The sequence below is a fragment of the Lasioglossum baleicum genome, unplaced genomic scaffold (genome assembly GCF_051020765.1).
Source record: "Lasioglossum baleicum unplaced genomic scaffold, iyLasBale1 scaffold1254, whole genome shotgun sequence".
In the NCBI taxonomy this organism is placed as follows: domain Eukaryota; kingdom Metazoa; phylum Arthropoda; class Insecta; order Hymenoptera; family Halictidae; genus Lasioglossum; species Lasioglossum baleicum.
The window spans coordinates 1-16,426 of record NW_027470313.1 but is presented as its reverse complement, the minus strand read 5'-3'; the positions used below and the strand labels follow the sequence as shown (position 1 = coordinate 16,426).

Here is a 16,426-nt window from a genome sequence, read left to right as displayed (position 1 = left end):
TGAAGCCCGCTAGTCAGCATAGCATACAGTATATCTGTGTTGTAACGTTCTTACTTAACGCTAACTCTCCTGCGATCGATTAGTTATGGTTATCAACCGCGACGTCCACTTAAAAAATGAAAACGACTTGTCTCCAAGAACCGGTTGATCACTGTTTAGCGATTAGATACTGCCGGTACATGTACATATACGTACACGCATATATACGGATATATATATACATGTATACACGATTAGGGAGACAGGTATAGCCGAGTAGAACATCGAGGACTTCTTCACTGGCCCTTTGGTCTGAATTAGATCGGACATTGGCATTTATTTGGCTTATTCGTGCGACTAGAATTGGTTGACAGATGATTCGAGGTATTTTTATCGGGTATCGCGGTATTACAAAAAGTACCTGGGAAAAATTGGTCAGAGTTAAAGGGATGTCTTGATGGTACGGGAATTCTGCGATACTCGATAATAACTTGGTATGAAATATTGCGGACTTTTTTTCGGTCGTTATATTCAATTAGTTATTCAAGGACTCGTTATTCAGTCATTCCAGTCTCGGTAACTTCTTGGTATTTTGTATAATTAGCATCGCAGCTCATTGCAATGTAGATATCACGTGTAACTGCGTCTGTGAGCGTTCAAATCTTACGTCGATGAATGCAGCTGTCGTTCAACGATATGTAAATTAATGTACAAAACGAACGAGACGGATGGAATTGGTAATGTCAATGTCTGATAAATTATACGATAGGTAATAGTAATAGTATCATAGTTCAAAGAAGCGTTAGTTTAGGAAGTCTAATCAAACGAGGAAGAACAAATCGAGTGGCCAATGGTAGAACGTGGAATTTTTCAGTTAAAACCGATGTTCTGCTCCGTTATCGTCGTGTAGGATGTTTTTGGTGCCCCGGTGTGTCTCCCGTTTTGCCAAATCTTCGTTCTGCTCGTAACGAGACACCACCAAGCGACGTCCGACTTAGATAGCTAGAATTTTAAACTCGTTGATGCCGAAATTCTTTAATCATCATGATACCCTGCCCCGGGATGAGCGATCTTTTCTCCTTACCGTGCACATCTGCTTCAGTTTAGAGTAAAATAGAATATCGATAGCTCTCTTTCTTTTTCTTCAATTCAAGTCGAGCTTTCCGTGCTAAGAATGTTTTTTTTTTACTTTCACCTTTCTACTTCACCGATTAATACCCACCAGCTGCGAAGCTTTTATTCAGCCTTTCTGAAATGAAAGAATCTTATATTTCGTTTGTAGATTCGATTTTGCGCCGAGTTGTGGAAGCTTTTAATATCGCATTTAGAGCTTCTCGCAAGGAACGAAATGATTGAATTTTTTTTCCCTACTATGCATTACTCTCATGTTTAGAACAAATATTCTGAGTGCCGATAAATTTTCTACACTCTCTAACAACGTACTAATCTCTTCTTTGAAGCAGTTCATATTTACTTTACTCAGTTCATTCCTGTTCTTTTACGCATTTTCATTTTGAAAATTATTTTCGCCTTTAGGAGATAATTAACGAATTTCTACAAAGTTGTTATCGATTGTAATTTATAATACCTCGTATTCTCCATGACGATACTCGGCCTAAGTAATCATCAAGCAAAATCGTTTTAAAAATCCTTTTTTTTCATTTATACTGCTTCGAGAAGACCTTTTAGAAGTATAATTCGCAAATCCAGTATTATGATTGCAACTGCAATTTTTTGTTTAAAAACGATCGCTCATTCCTGGTTTCTCCGAGATATGTTTCTCGTGCGCAAAAAAAGAAGCAAAAAAAAAAAAGAAAAAGCAGAAAAAGGAAAAAAAAAGAACAAAATTCTAACGCACTAAGGCTTTTCGTTCCTTTTTTCACCGATGACATTAGCGGTAGTCATTAGATATAAATCTTCTTCCTCCTATTCTTTTACTTTTAGAATTCTTTTTAGGCTTCAACAGTACAAGTTGAGCACAAATGGAACGACTCTCTTCCAACAAACTTCCTAACCCGTTTCGATTTTTGAAATCGCTTAAAAACCGCAATCTTACGAACTTTGTCGCTCTTTATTCGAAAGAAGATTCTTTTATTTTTACCCTTACTATACAAAGTTATTATTACATTCTTTTCCATTTCTTTCAACTCATGTTAACATTCGCTCTTCAAAATTTAATAAATTCGATCGCGCGTAATCAAATAGCATGAATATTCAATTCTGTAGTTGAACTTATACTTATAAGAAGCAGAGCTGTATTCTAAAATAGGTGATAATGCGTATGTGATAAGAGAAATGTTCTTTGATACTAGGTCATCCTATAAGTAATATGATTTCCTTTATGCATTAAAACTTAAAGTGAAAATTATCCTTGTGATTCTTTGCGTTACTTCCAAAAAAAAAAAAAGCAAAACTTTATTCGAATGTAATTCCATTTGTTTCAAGATACAATGAACGGATATATCAGTTCCTTACTTAACGAAATTCAGTATAGTTAATCGTTTTACCGAAAGTTACTTATGGAATGACTCAATAACGAATAATCATAAACGAATCTAGAACGTTGATCCTTTGAGGTCCGGTAGATTTGTAAATAGAAATATCGAACGTTGGAAAGCAATAATTATTAAGACTTCACTTTATTTGTTTTTCTATGTATGATTTTACGCAACGAAGTGTATAAGTATTACTAGATTTAACATTACAAATAAAACTTAAGAATCTCAAGGGAGAGGACCTCATAGGACGAAACAGTGAAAAAGGAAGAGAAATAAGAGAAAAAGCGATTTTTGTGCTTGCCTTGTACCGCAAGCGAAACACGTTCTAAATTACTTGCGATCTTCTGTGTATCATAAAAAAAAGCATCGCAGACGGATCAAGGCATTTTATAGTCGCGTTTCCGTTTCATCTCGTGCGTCGTTTATTATTCCTCTTTTTTTTTTTTCTCCCCCTTTAACCATAGTAATGCGACACATGGTGTACTTCACTTTTTAGAGTCTAGACGGTTATGGTCTGTTTGAAATCAGTTGGTCATTCAAAGCCATCCCAGTCTCTTCTCAGCCACTTCTTCGACTCCATGACTTAACAGGGCTTCCTTTATACCGTTTACACTGTAATCGACAAAGATAATCTAACCGACGTTGAACAGGATTAAAAGATTATGCAGAGAGATTCTACAAGTATTCTGCAAGTTTGTAATATCACCAGAACTCGGTAAAATAAGTTTCTTAATATAAATTAACGAATTTCCGATCTCTGGAAGAGCGGGATGTATAGAAAAAGAAGGAGAAGATAATAATTTTAGGAAATGACATTGCGTGACTGACTGTTGTTAGGCAGATTGTAGTATTAACTTATTATTGCTTCCCTGTCGTACATATAATTCCCTATGCCACACGTGGCAACGCATATCGATAAAGTGATTATTTCTTCCTTTCTTACCGTATTTTTCTTTTTTTTATATATATATGTATGTACGTGTATATATATATACACACACACGCAAGAACACGTATACGTGTACACGCACGACACGCGTGTATACGTATACACGTAGAAGCTTAAGCGCGGTGAGGCTGGAACTCTCTGAAACTTGTATCCGCGTAAAGAACGAGAGTGTGATAAGATTTCGACTCGAGTTTTAACCGACATGTGTCACACGGATGTGTAAAGTCGCTGTAATAGCCAATTCCGATAAGTGTCTTCCTCCTCGCATAGATTAGCTTCCCGCGGATCGGTTCTTAGAATTCAAAAAGGAACTCTGTAAAATTTGACGATTGCAAATTTGACCGAACGATCGGGCAAGAATAATCGACGTTTCTTCGATTGAAAATTTGTTCAAACGATCGACAAGAATCGACGTTTCGTCGATTGAAAATTTGATTGAACGATCGCGCAAGAATCGATGTTTCGTCGATTGAAAATTTGTTCAAGCGATCGGGCAAAAATCGACGTTTCGTCGATTGAAAATTTGTTCACGCGATCGACAAGAATCGACGTTTCATCGATTGAAAATTTGTCCAAGTTATCGACAAGAATCGACGTTTCGTCGATTGAAAATTTGTCCAAACGATCGGCAAGAATCGACGTTTCGTCGATTGAAAATTTGTCCAAACGATCGGCAAGAATCGACTTTTCGTCGATTGGTAAAAAAATCACGGGCCTTTTTCACGACTCGAGAACTACCGACTTTATAAACACGAGAATTTATGGAAACCAAAATCGCGAAAAATCCGTGCAAATGTTTATTTTCCTTTTCTCTTCGTTTCACTCGGTTCCTCCGGATGCTTGCACGATTAATCGATCACTTCCGCTTCGCCTTCCCTTTTGTGCTATCCGATGTTTCTTAACAACGTGCGTTTACTTTTTTTGCCGTGTATTTTCACCTGGCTCCAAGAGTAGTGGATTTTCTTCGCTCGCCACACTACGATTTATGCTATTCGCAAGAATCGAATCCCGTTTTCGTTTCTTCTTTTCCGTTTCTCACGCGATGCGCATTCCTTCCGCCAGCTTATTCTCCCACTTGACACTTAGTTCTCTCCTCCAACTGGCAAACTGACACATTTCTATCTCAGGGCCGATTGATTTTTTTTTCTCTCCGGTATAAATAACGTGTAATTACGGGCGAAGCGCCGTTTTCGAGGGCTCAAGATGTACATTCGAAGCGTATACTTGGACAGAGATCACGTGAAGAAGCTACGTAGGGAAACTTGTTAATACTGACATGTTAATTATGTAAGAATGTATTCGCAGTTGATGTACTGTTGGAGGTTTCCGGATTTAAAACATGTAACGATACGGAGATTGTCTCTATATTTAGTTGTTAGGTGTTGAATTTCTAACGTATCATATCCGATGGTATCAGTGATATCGAGTTTCAAGGTATAGAGTCGTAAACGTATTTAACACTAGAACTACCGGTCTGAAATGCATAGCTAAACATAGTACACGCAATTGATATCAATACGATACAATGAAAATAAAAGAGCACACGTAATTGCGACCATGTTTGAAGAAAAAAATCAACGTCATTTTCGTCAGAAGCATCTTTATATTAACACGTTGAATACCACGCCTATTTTACAGGGATTGTGGCATCACAATGAATTTTCTATTATGCGATACATATAATGATGAAATATTCTCTTCGATAGATAAGTTACAGTGTGTAACCATGTTTGATATATTAATTACGACGAGGGTCACCGGTGGACCCTCGTGACGGTGGAGTGCGATTAAATTATAAGTATTGTCACTTTTTTAAATTATATAATAGGTTGAGGAAAAAGAAATCCATTATTTTTACGATTTTAAACGAATTTCTTTTTTCCCGATTTAATAGAATTTATCGTCAGGGAAAAAGAGATTCAAAATTATAAATTATAATTTATAAGTATTGTCATTTTTGTAAATTATATAATAGGTTGGGGAAATATAATATAATTTATCGTCGGGGAAAAAGAGATCTATTTAAAATCGTAAAAATAATGGATTTCTTTTTTCCGATCTGATATAATTCATCGTTGGGGAAAGAAATCCATTTAAAATCGTAAAAATAATGGATTTCTTTTTCCCCGACCTAATAGAATTTATCATTGGGAAAACAGAGATCCATTTAAAATTGTAAAAATAATGAATTCCTTTTTCTACAACCTAATATATTTCTATTAATCTGGCCACGTCGATCACCGATGGGCCCCTTGGCGTCACTGCCAAATTGAGTCCCGGTTTCCGATGGTCCTCATGGTATTCAACGTGTTAATCGTCGAAATAAAGTATGTAGTTCTAGTGTTAAAAAGAATTTCCAAGGACCTAAAGAAGTAAGGTGTTAGATTATCACGAATTATCACGAAATAACGAAAACATCGTATTATCGAAATATTAACCCTTTGAGGACGGACGTCATAATATACATGGAAGTTTTGTAATTTTTCAAAATGAAAGCTGCATGGTATTATAGCGAAAGAATAATTTTAGCCTTAATTTTATAATGTGATCGATGTCGTACGTATTTTTTTAATTCGCAGATTGTCCCTCGATTCGTTATTTTTAATCGTTTCTCGTTCGCAAAGGGTTAATCGTTTAACACTAGGTTTACGTGACCCGTCAATTTGACGGGTAGGTTGCTCCAATTATAAGATATTAACAGATTTAATTAACCTATATGAAATCTGTTAATGTTGCCAGTGTTTTCAAATTAAACTCATTGTTTGTTTTTTAAAGAAAATACGTGGTTTCCTTTGCCGGTAAATTTATTGGACGTAAAAATAAGTATACAAAAAACGTCTGTAAACCTAGTATTAACATTAGATTTACGGGACCCGTCAATTTGACGGGTGAGTTGCTCCAATTGTACAATATTAATAGATTTAATCAACTTATATTAAATTTGTTAATATCGTAATTGTTTTCAAATTAAACTCATGCTCTTATTTTTTAAGAAAATACGTAGTTTTCTTTACCCGTAAATCTGACGGGTCACCATAAAGATAGGTATACAAAAATCGTCCGTAAACCTAGTGTTAATGTGCATACTCACTCGGGAATCGTATTTGGAAGCTTCGAATAGTAAGAACACCTGTATTATATTGACATTAAGGATGCGTGTATCATACGAGCGCAATGGCGAAGGGATCTGACGTTCAATGGACCAAGTTCGATTAATATTCGTACACGAGAGATAAGTTGAATAAAGTTTTTAGGCTTAACTAGTAGATAGTAACAGAGGTAATGATTCTTGTAGCCAAGAATCCGGACGAACTTTTAACAATGACGATATGTCACAGCTTGCGAGGGCTTCCGGATTAATGTAATAAATATCAATTCTACCATAACACGCTGTTTACCAGTTGTGCAGACCTGCCAATTCTGTTGTCACATTCTGTCATTGCGAGAGAAAATGGTCCAACGTTTAGTTAGAAGGTATTTAGAATTTTTGTAAAATCGAACCAATCAAAACGGTAGGTAGACATTACGTTAAATCCGAAAATGTGCGTCAATTAATCCTTTCGCGGTCTTCAATGGACGGAAGATTTATAAAGAAATTTCGATCCTTCAGAGGTTCTTCTTATTATCGCGAGAAAAAAAAAAGTTGCACTGTAAACTTTTTAAAATTACACAACGCCTTATTCCAAAGTAAGAACATAAGATAGACGAGAAGATAAAATCCTTGTCACTTGATGTGTAAAACGTTCGACAGTCGTGTTCTTTAGCAGAATTGGAAGAAGTAATGTTAATATATGACGCATTGATATAAATTATACCTCTGTTCGATGCAGACAGAATAACTCACTCTGATGAGTTAAGTCGTCGATCAAATTAAGTTGGTATCTTTATGGATATCACTTAAAGGTGGAAACGAAGGAGAGAAGGGTAGATTCTATCGAGTACATTGTTAACTCTCCTTCTCGTTGAATCGTTAATATATTCCTCCAATTTGACCGGGATTTTCTTGACCGGAAAAGGAATCACAGACCGTCCGAAAAAAAATGGTGTACCGTCCTTGCGAGACATCTTATCTGCTGCAATATCGAACAAGAACGATTTATAGTCATAAAATATACGACCTGTTCATCTACTCGATAAACGATGGCCCCTCTGTTAGTACTTGAACTTCAAACGAACGCAGAGCCATCAGGGACTGTGTAAATAAAGCGAACTCCAAGAATTTGTATGAGAATAAAATGTGTCAGCTTGGTTTTAGTGTCTTTCTTCATGATCGACCCATTAAGTACCAGCTTTGAAAAGGTTTTTTAGGTTGTGAATATTTTACGTCATTATATGTGTCCCTTCTCGTAGTCCTTTTGTTTTATCGCAATTGTAATAGTCCTTAGGCGATCGTGCATAACGCTAACCATTCCTGAAAGTAATTAATTTTTGAAAATTCGCGATATTATTTATCAGAGAAACGGTACTAAAAAGATAAACGTAAGTTTGTGAAAATATAAAGACCATATGTACAACTTGTATCCAAAAATAAGAAATATATAAATAGAGCTATTGTTAGCCGGGTGATATTGTCTTCGACTTTTCAATAATTCAATCATGGTTCGATTCTCCATGGGGTACACTTTGATTTTCTTCGATTTTTCGTTAATTTCTCTGTCTTCTATGTTAATTCTTCTGCCTTTATATGTTAATCGCAATTATCTTTCTTTATAATTCAAATTGGAGAAAAATCATGTATTTGTGGGGTGTTTTTTGAAAAAGTGTTTTCGAAAATTTCCTTAGAAATATTATGAAATTAATCTTTCAGGTTTTTTTTATATATTGCGTAAAGAAAAAAATTTGCAAAGTGCACTTAATAATTACGTACGTTATATTAATACATTTGATACTGAATTAACAATTAAAAGTTCTAAAAAATAATAAAGTTTAAAAGAAAAAAGAGCTTGAGAAAATGCGAAATACAAAAATTTGGAGACGGTTGTAAAAAAAGGGAAATTTGTATATTCCGAAATGAAAACTGAAGTCCTGAAAATTTAAAAATGTGAACATACAGAAAGAGAAAACAAAATGGTTTTGAGATGAGAAGAAAGGAAACGATTTTAAGGGAAAACTATGATAAATAACGCGAAATACTTGAGTTCTAGGAATGAGGATTTATAAGCACAAATGAAACAAACAGATGCTGGTACTTAGTGGACCTGTGAAAGATCACCATATGTAGAATTTGTTAGAATTTTTTTAGGATCTTCTATCAGAATGTGATTTGTAATTACGAGTGACGTTTATAAAGGACAGTTTTTTAAGATTGTGTATATCTTGTTACTGTTACTTGGTATTGAAACCTGACTCCAATTTTCCAATTATTAGTCGAGATAAAGAATGAGCAGATGAATGAAAGATATAGAATGCAAGAAAGAAAGAATACGCGTATAATTTAGAAATACCCGTTACTTCGTAATTTACGTATACTACCAGCCAAAAGTATGAACTTCAAATTACGTGCAATTCATATTTTTTTGAAAAGTGAATTATCTAACATCGCGATAACAAATGCAATAGTAAGCTCAGAATTTTTGATATGCTTTTTGAAATTTTATGGGTCGATTATGTAATACATAACGATGCATTATTTTATAAAACAACTACTTTTTGTATATTAGAAGACACCTACAGATTTAACAACGGAATTAATATTTATATTTTAATACTTAAATAAATTCCTTAATACAATAATAAATTATCGTTGCGATAATTTAGGCAAACGTTGATCGTGTGATGTTTCATTTTTACATTATACCACGAATTCGACGTAAAGTATCATGTTTTGAGCTGGTAACATATGTTACATGCCTGTGCGAAAAGCACAGGCTATTCAAAGTTAAATTTATTTTAGATAAATATTTAAATTATTCCTACAATGTTACTGTTATATTATTCGCCGTTTTAATGGCATGATAGGTCTTCCTTGTAACGCGACAGAGACATTTTGCAAAAATAAAAAAACTCCACAAAAAATCGGAAGTTCTAATCCGACTTCCGTTTCTTTTTTCTTTTCTTCAATGTTATCCAGTCTTATTTCTATATTCCAAGGAAATACGATATAACAATGTTGTTCTTTGTAATGCGCTGTTTTATTAGAAAAATGTTATTAAATAGATCGGACCAGACACACACGCAAAACATGCATCGGTGTTGCGTCAACGACGACTTGCCGATGAAATTTTGAAATGGTTGCAGTAAATCAGAACTTTTAGCCTTTCGTGGCTTGGGTCCATACAGTTTATACAGTTTAAGACGTTCAGATGTAAATCTTGCTTCTTTTTTTTTTCCTTTTAGACAGTGTCTTAAAGTCTGTCACATCGAGTAATTTTATCAGGATTAAAAGTACAGTGATATATTACAGATTTAACGAGCTACAGTGGTCGAACGTGTTATCTTTCGTAGCTTACTATTACAGTAAGGTTATTTTACAATTTTTTAAATCAATCTCTAGCAATTTTTTTTTTTTTTTAATTCTAATAAAACGCCGAAAAGGTAATGTTACATTTGACAAAGAGACGAGATATTCACTCGAAAGACGAGAATTACAATCTGGAGGTCTCAAACGGCAGTAAACAATCATATGGGAACAATCATGCGAAGAACGAATAACGCACTCATAACAAATAAGTCCGGTAACTAATACTAGCGAATATCTTTGTCATTAATTTAAAACCATGTATAAACATCTGCACGCCGTAACGATCTTATAATAGTCTTTAGGCTAGAGTGGTCTAATTGTGACCTAACGATTAAGTTACTATAGCTGCACAACTCTATGGTCATTTATCTTCGCGGTTAACGAACGCAACAATAGATACATAGGGTTTCAAGTCGGTCGATAAATTCTCAAAGAATTTATACACGCTGTCGCGTAATTAAATTTACGATTATTCTTTTCGTCGTAAACATACGGACGTAGGAAAAAATGATTAGAAAATTCACTCTATGGCTATAACTTCTACTTGAATTTATCTGAGAATTTCTCGACCGTTTAATGATTAACAAATAAATTAATCGTTGAATAATTCGTCGTTGGTATCATGATACTCGTTTATAAATCGTATTACGTGTCCAGACTTTTAACTAGAAATCGACTCCAGAGTTATGGGATGAAATTGTATAAACCATCAGTCTTATGAAAACGCAAACATATCTATTAAAAATCGAACGATAGATTTGAAATACTGACCCCGCGATGAATAGATCTCCCTTTGAACAACCGTCAAGAAAAGTTGTTATTCAGCCGAACAAGATACAAAGGATACTACGTCCTGTTCCGACAAATGAAATTTATGCTATTAAATTACGTTATTAAATTTATGTTATTAAGTTAACACGTTGCCTGTCGCGGAATCTAGTTAATAAAACTCGTGACCGTGTATACTCGTATAAATATTATGCGTAAACAAATTTTATCAAATTCTCCACTCCGTTTGCTTAAACAAAGTCGGCATTTTTAATGCTAGTATCGTGAAACGTTAGTGTAAAGTATAAAATCCCGGTAACAGTCAACGTGTTAAAAAATTCTTGGCAGTATTTAATGAATATGACTATTGTATTCATCGATTGCACGCTCTCGATACAACTCGGACGGTCAATAAAGATCGAAGTAGCATAATTTCTTCGAATCCAAACGATCTACATCGTTCCTCCGAACTAGCATAAATAATTAGGCAAAGAAACTGAGAATCCGATTTCACTCTTCCTCTTTCAATATCTCGAAACATTTTTCAATAACGAAACACTCTTCGTCGGAAACAATCCGGAGAAAACAAAGGCATAAAAACGTGGTATCTTTAAACAATTCGAAAAACAACATTTAACTGTATACGTTGAAAGAAGAAGCCCCACTAAATGGTCCATCTTTTCGTATAATCTCAAAGATACGAGAATCATTAATGTACCGGGTGATCCTTCCCGTTCTCTCACCTCTCTCAGAGGACACTTAATACTGAAAATGTTCGGCAGCAACGAGACTCGTAATTTTAACACTAAACGTACCAAGCGTGGTGAAATGATCCTTTTCAAAATTCACTTTAAAATCGTACATCCTCGTATCGTAGATCAACAATCGTAGATCGTTATTCCTTTCGCTCGTTTGACTTTTCGTAAATTCTTATATTATTCAATTTCTCGCACTTCGTTTTTCTCTTAGCTTATTTTTCATAGCGAAAAATCCTTTACCTACTGGTAATTATATTCATGCTAACCCATTTGCATCCACGTTCTGAAGAGAGTCATTCAAGCCTTTGATTGAAATTAAGTGTAACAAACGAACTCTTGTTTATATTTAATCCAAAAATGATACGTATTTTAAAGTAAAATCATCTTATACGACGTGATTAACTTAAATATTTATTTTCGCAGGTAGTTGCACGATAAATAAATTTCAAATAGATAAGTTACAACTATCGGGCACGGATTATTCCACTCGGTGATGCAAATGAGTTAAGACGGCGTAAAATTCCAGGATTACACCGGTAAAAATAGAAAACAATTCCACGATGTATACGATACTTACGAGAAATATCTATCGCACCTATGAGCCACCATGGCGCTAGTGAGTTAATCCGTAACACTTTCCGTGCCACGACAATTTTTGAAGATTTTCCATTCAGGCCGCGTGGGGTATATACGACCCACACTTTAAAGTGTAACAAACAAACTCTTGTTTATATTTAATCCAAAAATTATACGCACTCTAAAGTAAAATCATCTTATACGAAGATGATAAGATATATAATATCTTATAATATTTATTTTCGCAGGTAGTTGCACGGTAAATAAACTTCAAATAGATAAGTAACAATTATCGAGCGCGGATTATTCCGCTCGGTGATGCAAATGGGTTTAAGAACAGATAGATGTAAAATACCGGTACGTTTAGCGTTAATCTATTAGAACGGACTATAATCTCTAATAAACCGAGGTACGCGTAAAATCGCTCAATTCTGTGGCGTGTTATCGTCTTCCTGCTGGTCGCTGGTCTCAGCTGCAGAGGGTATAGTGGCGAGCAGTCTGACAGCTAGCCTGCTCGGTGATCCAGGTGGTTCTGGCTCCTGGATGGCCAGTTGACGAGTCAGTCTTGGCTTCGACCTGGCCGGTCTCGGGGTGTTCCTCGCGGTTACCTCTAGAGACGCGCTGGATCTCGAGATTCTCCATGTGCTGGTGCTGGCAGTGGTAGCGGAGCCGGATGAATCGTTTCTGGAGGAACTGAGGTTCGAGTCTTGCGACGGTTTCCTGGTGATCAACCACGAGGAAGCTCTCCGTTTAGGATCCAACAATCTCAACGGGATACCGCAGTGATGAGTCTGCCTCCAAGAGTCCGATCTGGACGAGGAGAAATTCTCGCTGGACGACACCGACGAGGCTCGTTTATGCTGCTTCTGTTGGATCTCTGCGATCTGATAAGCGTACTGGTCGTTACGCGCGTGTCTGGGTCTCGTGTCTCGGACGCAGGGCCACAGAATTCTGGTGCCCCATCGGCGATAACCGGAGCATTGGCTGGTTTCGAGCAATCTCGAGTTACAAGCGCAAGGTGTCTGATTCTCTCGCGACGACCTGTCGACCAGACTGTTCGTGTTCACCGGGGTCTGTCTGTTGCTGAAGTTAGAGCTGTGCCGGCATCTGCCGATCCCCCTGGTCACCCTGGACTCCTCGATCGCTTTGCAAATAAGTACGCAGTCTTTCTTGAACTGCTTGGTCAAGATCGCGTACAGAAATGGGTTACAACAGGAGTTCAACGGCAGCACGAATACAGCGAACACCTTCGCTTGTTCGAGCGACACCAGTTGCAACCCAAACGTGGCAGTCAACGAGAAGAACGCGATGGGGGACCAGCAGAGGAAGTCGGTGAATACCAGCAGAGCCATCCTCTTGGCGATTCGAGAATCGTTCGAGTTCCACGCTTGAGAGCCCCTGATCGCGCAGTACATCTTCAAGTAGCAGCCCATCAGTATGAGGAACGCCACGCCGTTGATCAGCATCAGGAAGATCACGTATGCCAACGCTGCGTTACCATTGGTCTCGAACGGTAAGCATATAGCGAATTTTCGGTAATCCGACACGCCTATTAGAGGCAAGCTAGCCATCGACAGAGCGAAACACCAGCCTACGGTCATTATGTAACTCGCGTGTTTCAGCGACAGTCTTTTGTTCAGGTGCATCGCGTGCGTTATCGCGTAGTTCCTCTCCAGGGTGATCACTGCCAACGTGTAGACGCTTAACTCGGAACTCAGCACGCCTAGGAAGCCGGCTAGCTGACATCCAGCGGATGTTTGCCACGGTATCGCGTACATCCGGAATTCTCCTAGCGTCGAAGCGTCCACCACTGCTAGTAAACCTAAAATTACGAAACACTTTTGAATGCTGTAAAATCGAACGACGAAGTTAGAGACGTAATAGAAATAGTTTTAAGACTATTAACCGTTCGCGGACGAAGCAAAGAAATAAAACGATACACTCGGTGTGTGGTAAACGATTAAAAATAAGAAATCGAGGGAAATTTTCTGAATTGAAAAGTAAGAAATCGAGGGAAATTTTCTGAATTAATAAATAAGAAATCGAGGGATATTTTCTGAATTAAAAAATAAGAAATCGAGGGATATTTTCTGAATTAAAAAATAAGAAATCGAGGGATATTTTCTGAATTAAAAAATAAGAAATCGAGGGAAATTTTCTGAATTAAAAAATAAGAAATCGAGGGATATTTTATGAATTAAAACGTAAGAAATCGAGGGAAATTTTCTGAATTAAAAAATATTGACCACATGGACGACGATGCTAAAATTATTTTTCGTTATATTTCATGCGGTTTTCATTCTGAAAAATTACAAAACTTCCGCGTGTATTATGACATCGTTCTCAAAGGGTTAACTGTTTAACACGTTGAATGCCATGGGGGCCACCATTGATCGGCACGCAAAAATTGATAGAAATATATTAGGTTGGAGAAAAAGAAATCCATTATTTTTACGATTTTAAATGGATTTCCTTCCCTAACGATAAATTCTATTAAATTTGGGAAAAAGAAATCCATTATTTTTACGATTTTAAATGGATTCCTTTCCCCAACGATAAATTATATTAGATCGGGAAAAAAGAAATCCATTTAAAACCATAAAAATAATGGATTTCCTTTTCCCCAACCTGTTATATAATTTAAAAAAGTGACAATACTTATAATTTAATCGCACTCCACCGTCACGAGGGTCACCGGTGACCCCTATCGCAATTAACATGTCAAACATGGTTACAAGCTGCAACTTATCTATGGAAGATAATATTTCATCGTTATATGTATCGCATAATAGAAAATTCATCGTGGCGCCACAGGCAAACCTTATAAAATTCGCGTGGCATTCAACGTGTTAATAGTCTCAACTAGAAAATAATTTGAATAGTTTTATAATCTGACCTAAGTAAATTCCCATGAAGAAGTCGGCTGCCGCAAGGTTGCAAACTAGAAATCGGGGAACGTCCATCTTGCTTCTGGAGAATATTAACACGAATACTACGGTTCCGTTTCCAAGCATAGCGAGCAGAAATACTACCCACACGCCGCAACGAAGGGTCCACCAATCGAAGAGATCTTGGCATGGCAGAAAAGGGCCTGAAGAGATATTATTTTCTTTCACGCTCTGATTTCATGGTTTTTCGAATGTTTGAAGAGAGATTTATGTTAAAATTACCAGGCTGGGGTAGACACTGTACGTGAGAAGGCAGTGTCTGAGCTGGCAGCGTAGCTCGGCTGTTCTGCTCATCAAAATAATCCTCAACATATGAGGGCAGGTTACCAGGGTACGTAAAATCTGAACCAAAGTTAGCCCAAAGTTCATTTATTTGCGAGCCAAATTTGTCGGTCATGTTATCTAGAACACGTTATCACTTCAGTGCTGCAAAGTCGATTTTTTTTTCTATTCTTCTATTTTTTTTTTTGATTTTTTTTTTTTGTAACGAATCTATGATCGAACAGAGATAACTAGATGATTTCTCGCATGGGAGAATGTGTGTTTTCATGGATTTGTGCTTTTCTAATATCTTATGGGAGTCTCTATTAATAGCGTATCTAAAATATTTCGTAATTTTTGGTTCTCTTTAAATTCTTGAAATTTAAAGAGAAATTATCGATTGTAAAATTAAATTGGTTTTAGATTCGCTAGTTGAGACATTAATATGATTGATTTTAAATGCTATCTTTTATTTTCGACTAAAACAGAAATTAAATGTTAAAAAAATATGGAAAAACGGTGTTTGTAAGTGGATCAAAATTGGGAATGTTTATAACAGCTTGCATTTTTGCATAAATAATATAAATAGACAGCTTGCGCTTTGCAGCATTTCAGTGTCGAGCGACTCACAAACTAAAATGTAACAAGCTGAATTTTGAACACAATAAAACAGCTTCAATTCGGTGTAAGTTTTTGCAAGACAGGGCAATGTAAAATATCTTCGTCAAAACGGATTAACAAAGTGGCAATTTTCGTAAACTTGTTACCTTTCTCATTCAACTGCAGAGATATAGCGAAGTATGTTGATACTGTTGTGAGAGATGTTGTGACACGATGGTTAGTGAACGATGACAGAAAACAATCAGAGGAACCTTTAGTTGATGCAGCTCGGAGTATTGTCTTTTAATTTTTACAAACCACTAAAGATTACTATTTAATTCGATATCGTAAAAACATTATTTTCAAAAAGGAAGATACAAAGTAGGAAAGAGTAGAGTCGACAAACAGGAAAAGAAGGAGATGAAAACGTAAAATAATTTAAAAAACGTAAAAGGAAAGAAGGGAGCATCGATCGAATTTTTAATTCGACTGTAAAAAAAAAAAATTGCAACAACCTAGAGAGAAAAAAAGCAGACTTTTTAAATAAAATAGTACCATTAATTGATGCAGCTCGGATTATTGTTTTTTAATTTTCGTCAAAATTATTAAAATTTTATACACCGCTAACT

The 16,426-nt window shown here is 36.1% G+C and overlaps 1 protein-coding gene across 1 annotated transcript; it reads right to left on the bottom strand.

The window, feature by feature from the left end:
• Positions 1 to 12,413: 12,413 nt before the first annotated feature.
• Positions 12,414 to 15,338, bottom strand: LOC143220590 (lutropin-choriogonadotropic hormone receptor-like; the record flags this gene model as incomplete). The annotated part of the gene is made up of 3 exons (XM_076446211.1): positions 12,414 to 13,810; positions 14,885 to 15,079; positions 15,159 to 15,338. Coding segments are annotated over 3 exons (1,772 nt in total), but the record flags the coding sequence as incomplete, so codon positions are not given.
• Positions 15,339 to 16,426: the final 1,088 nt, after the last annotated feature.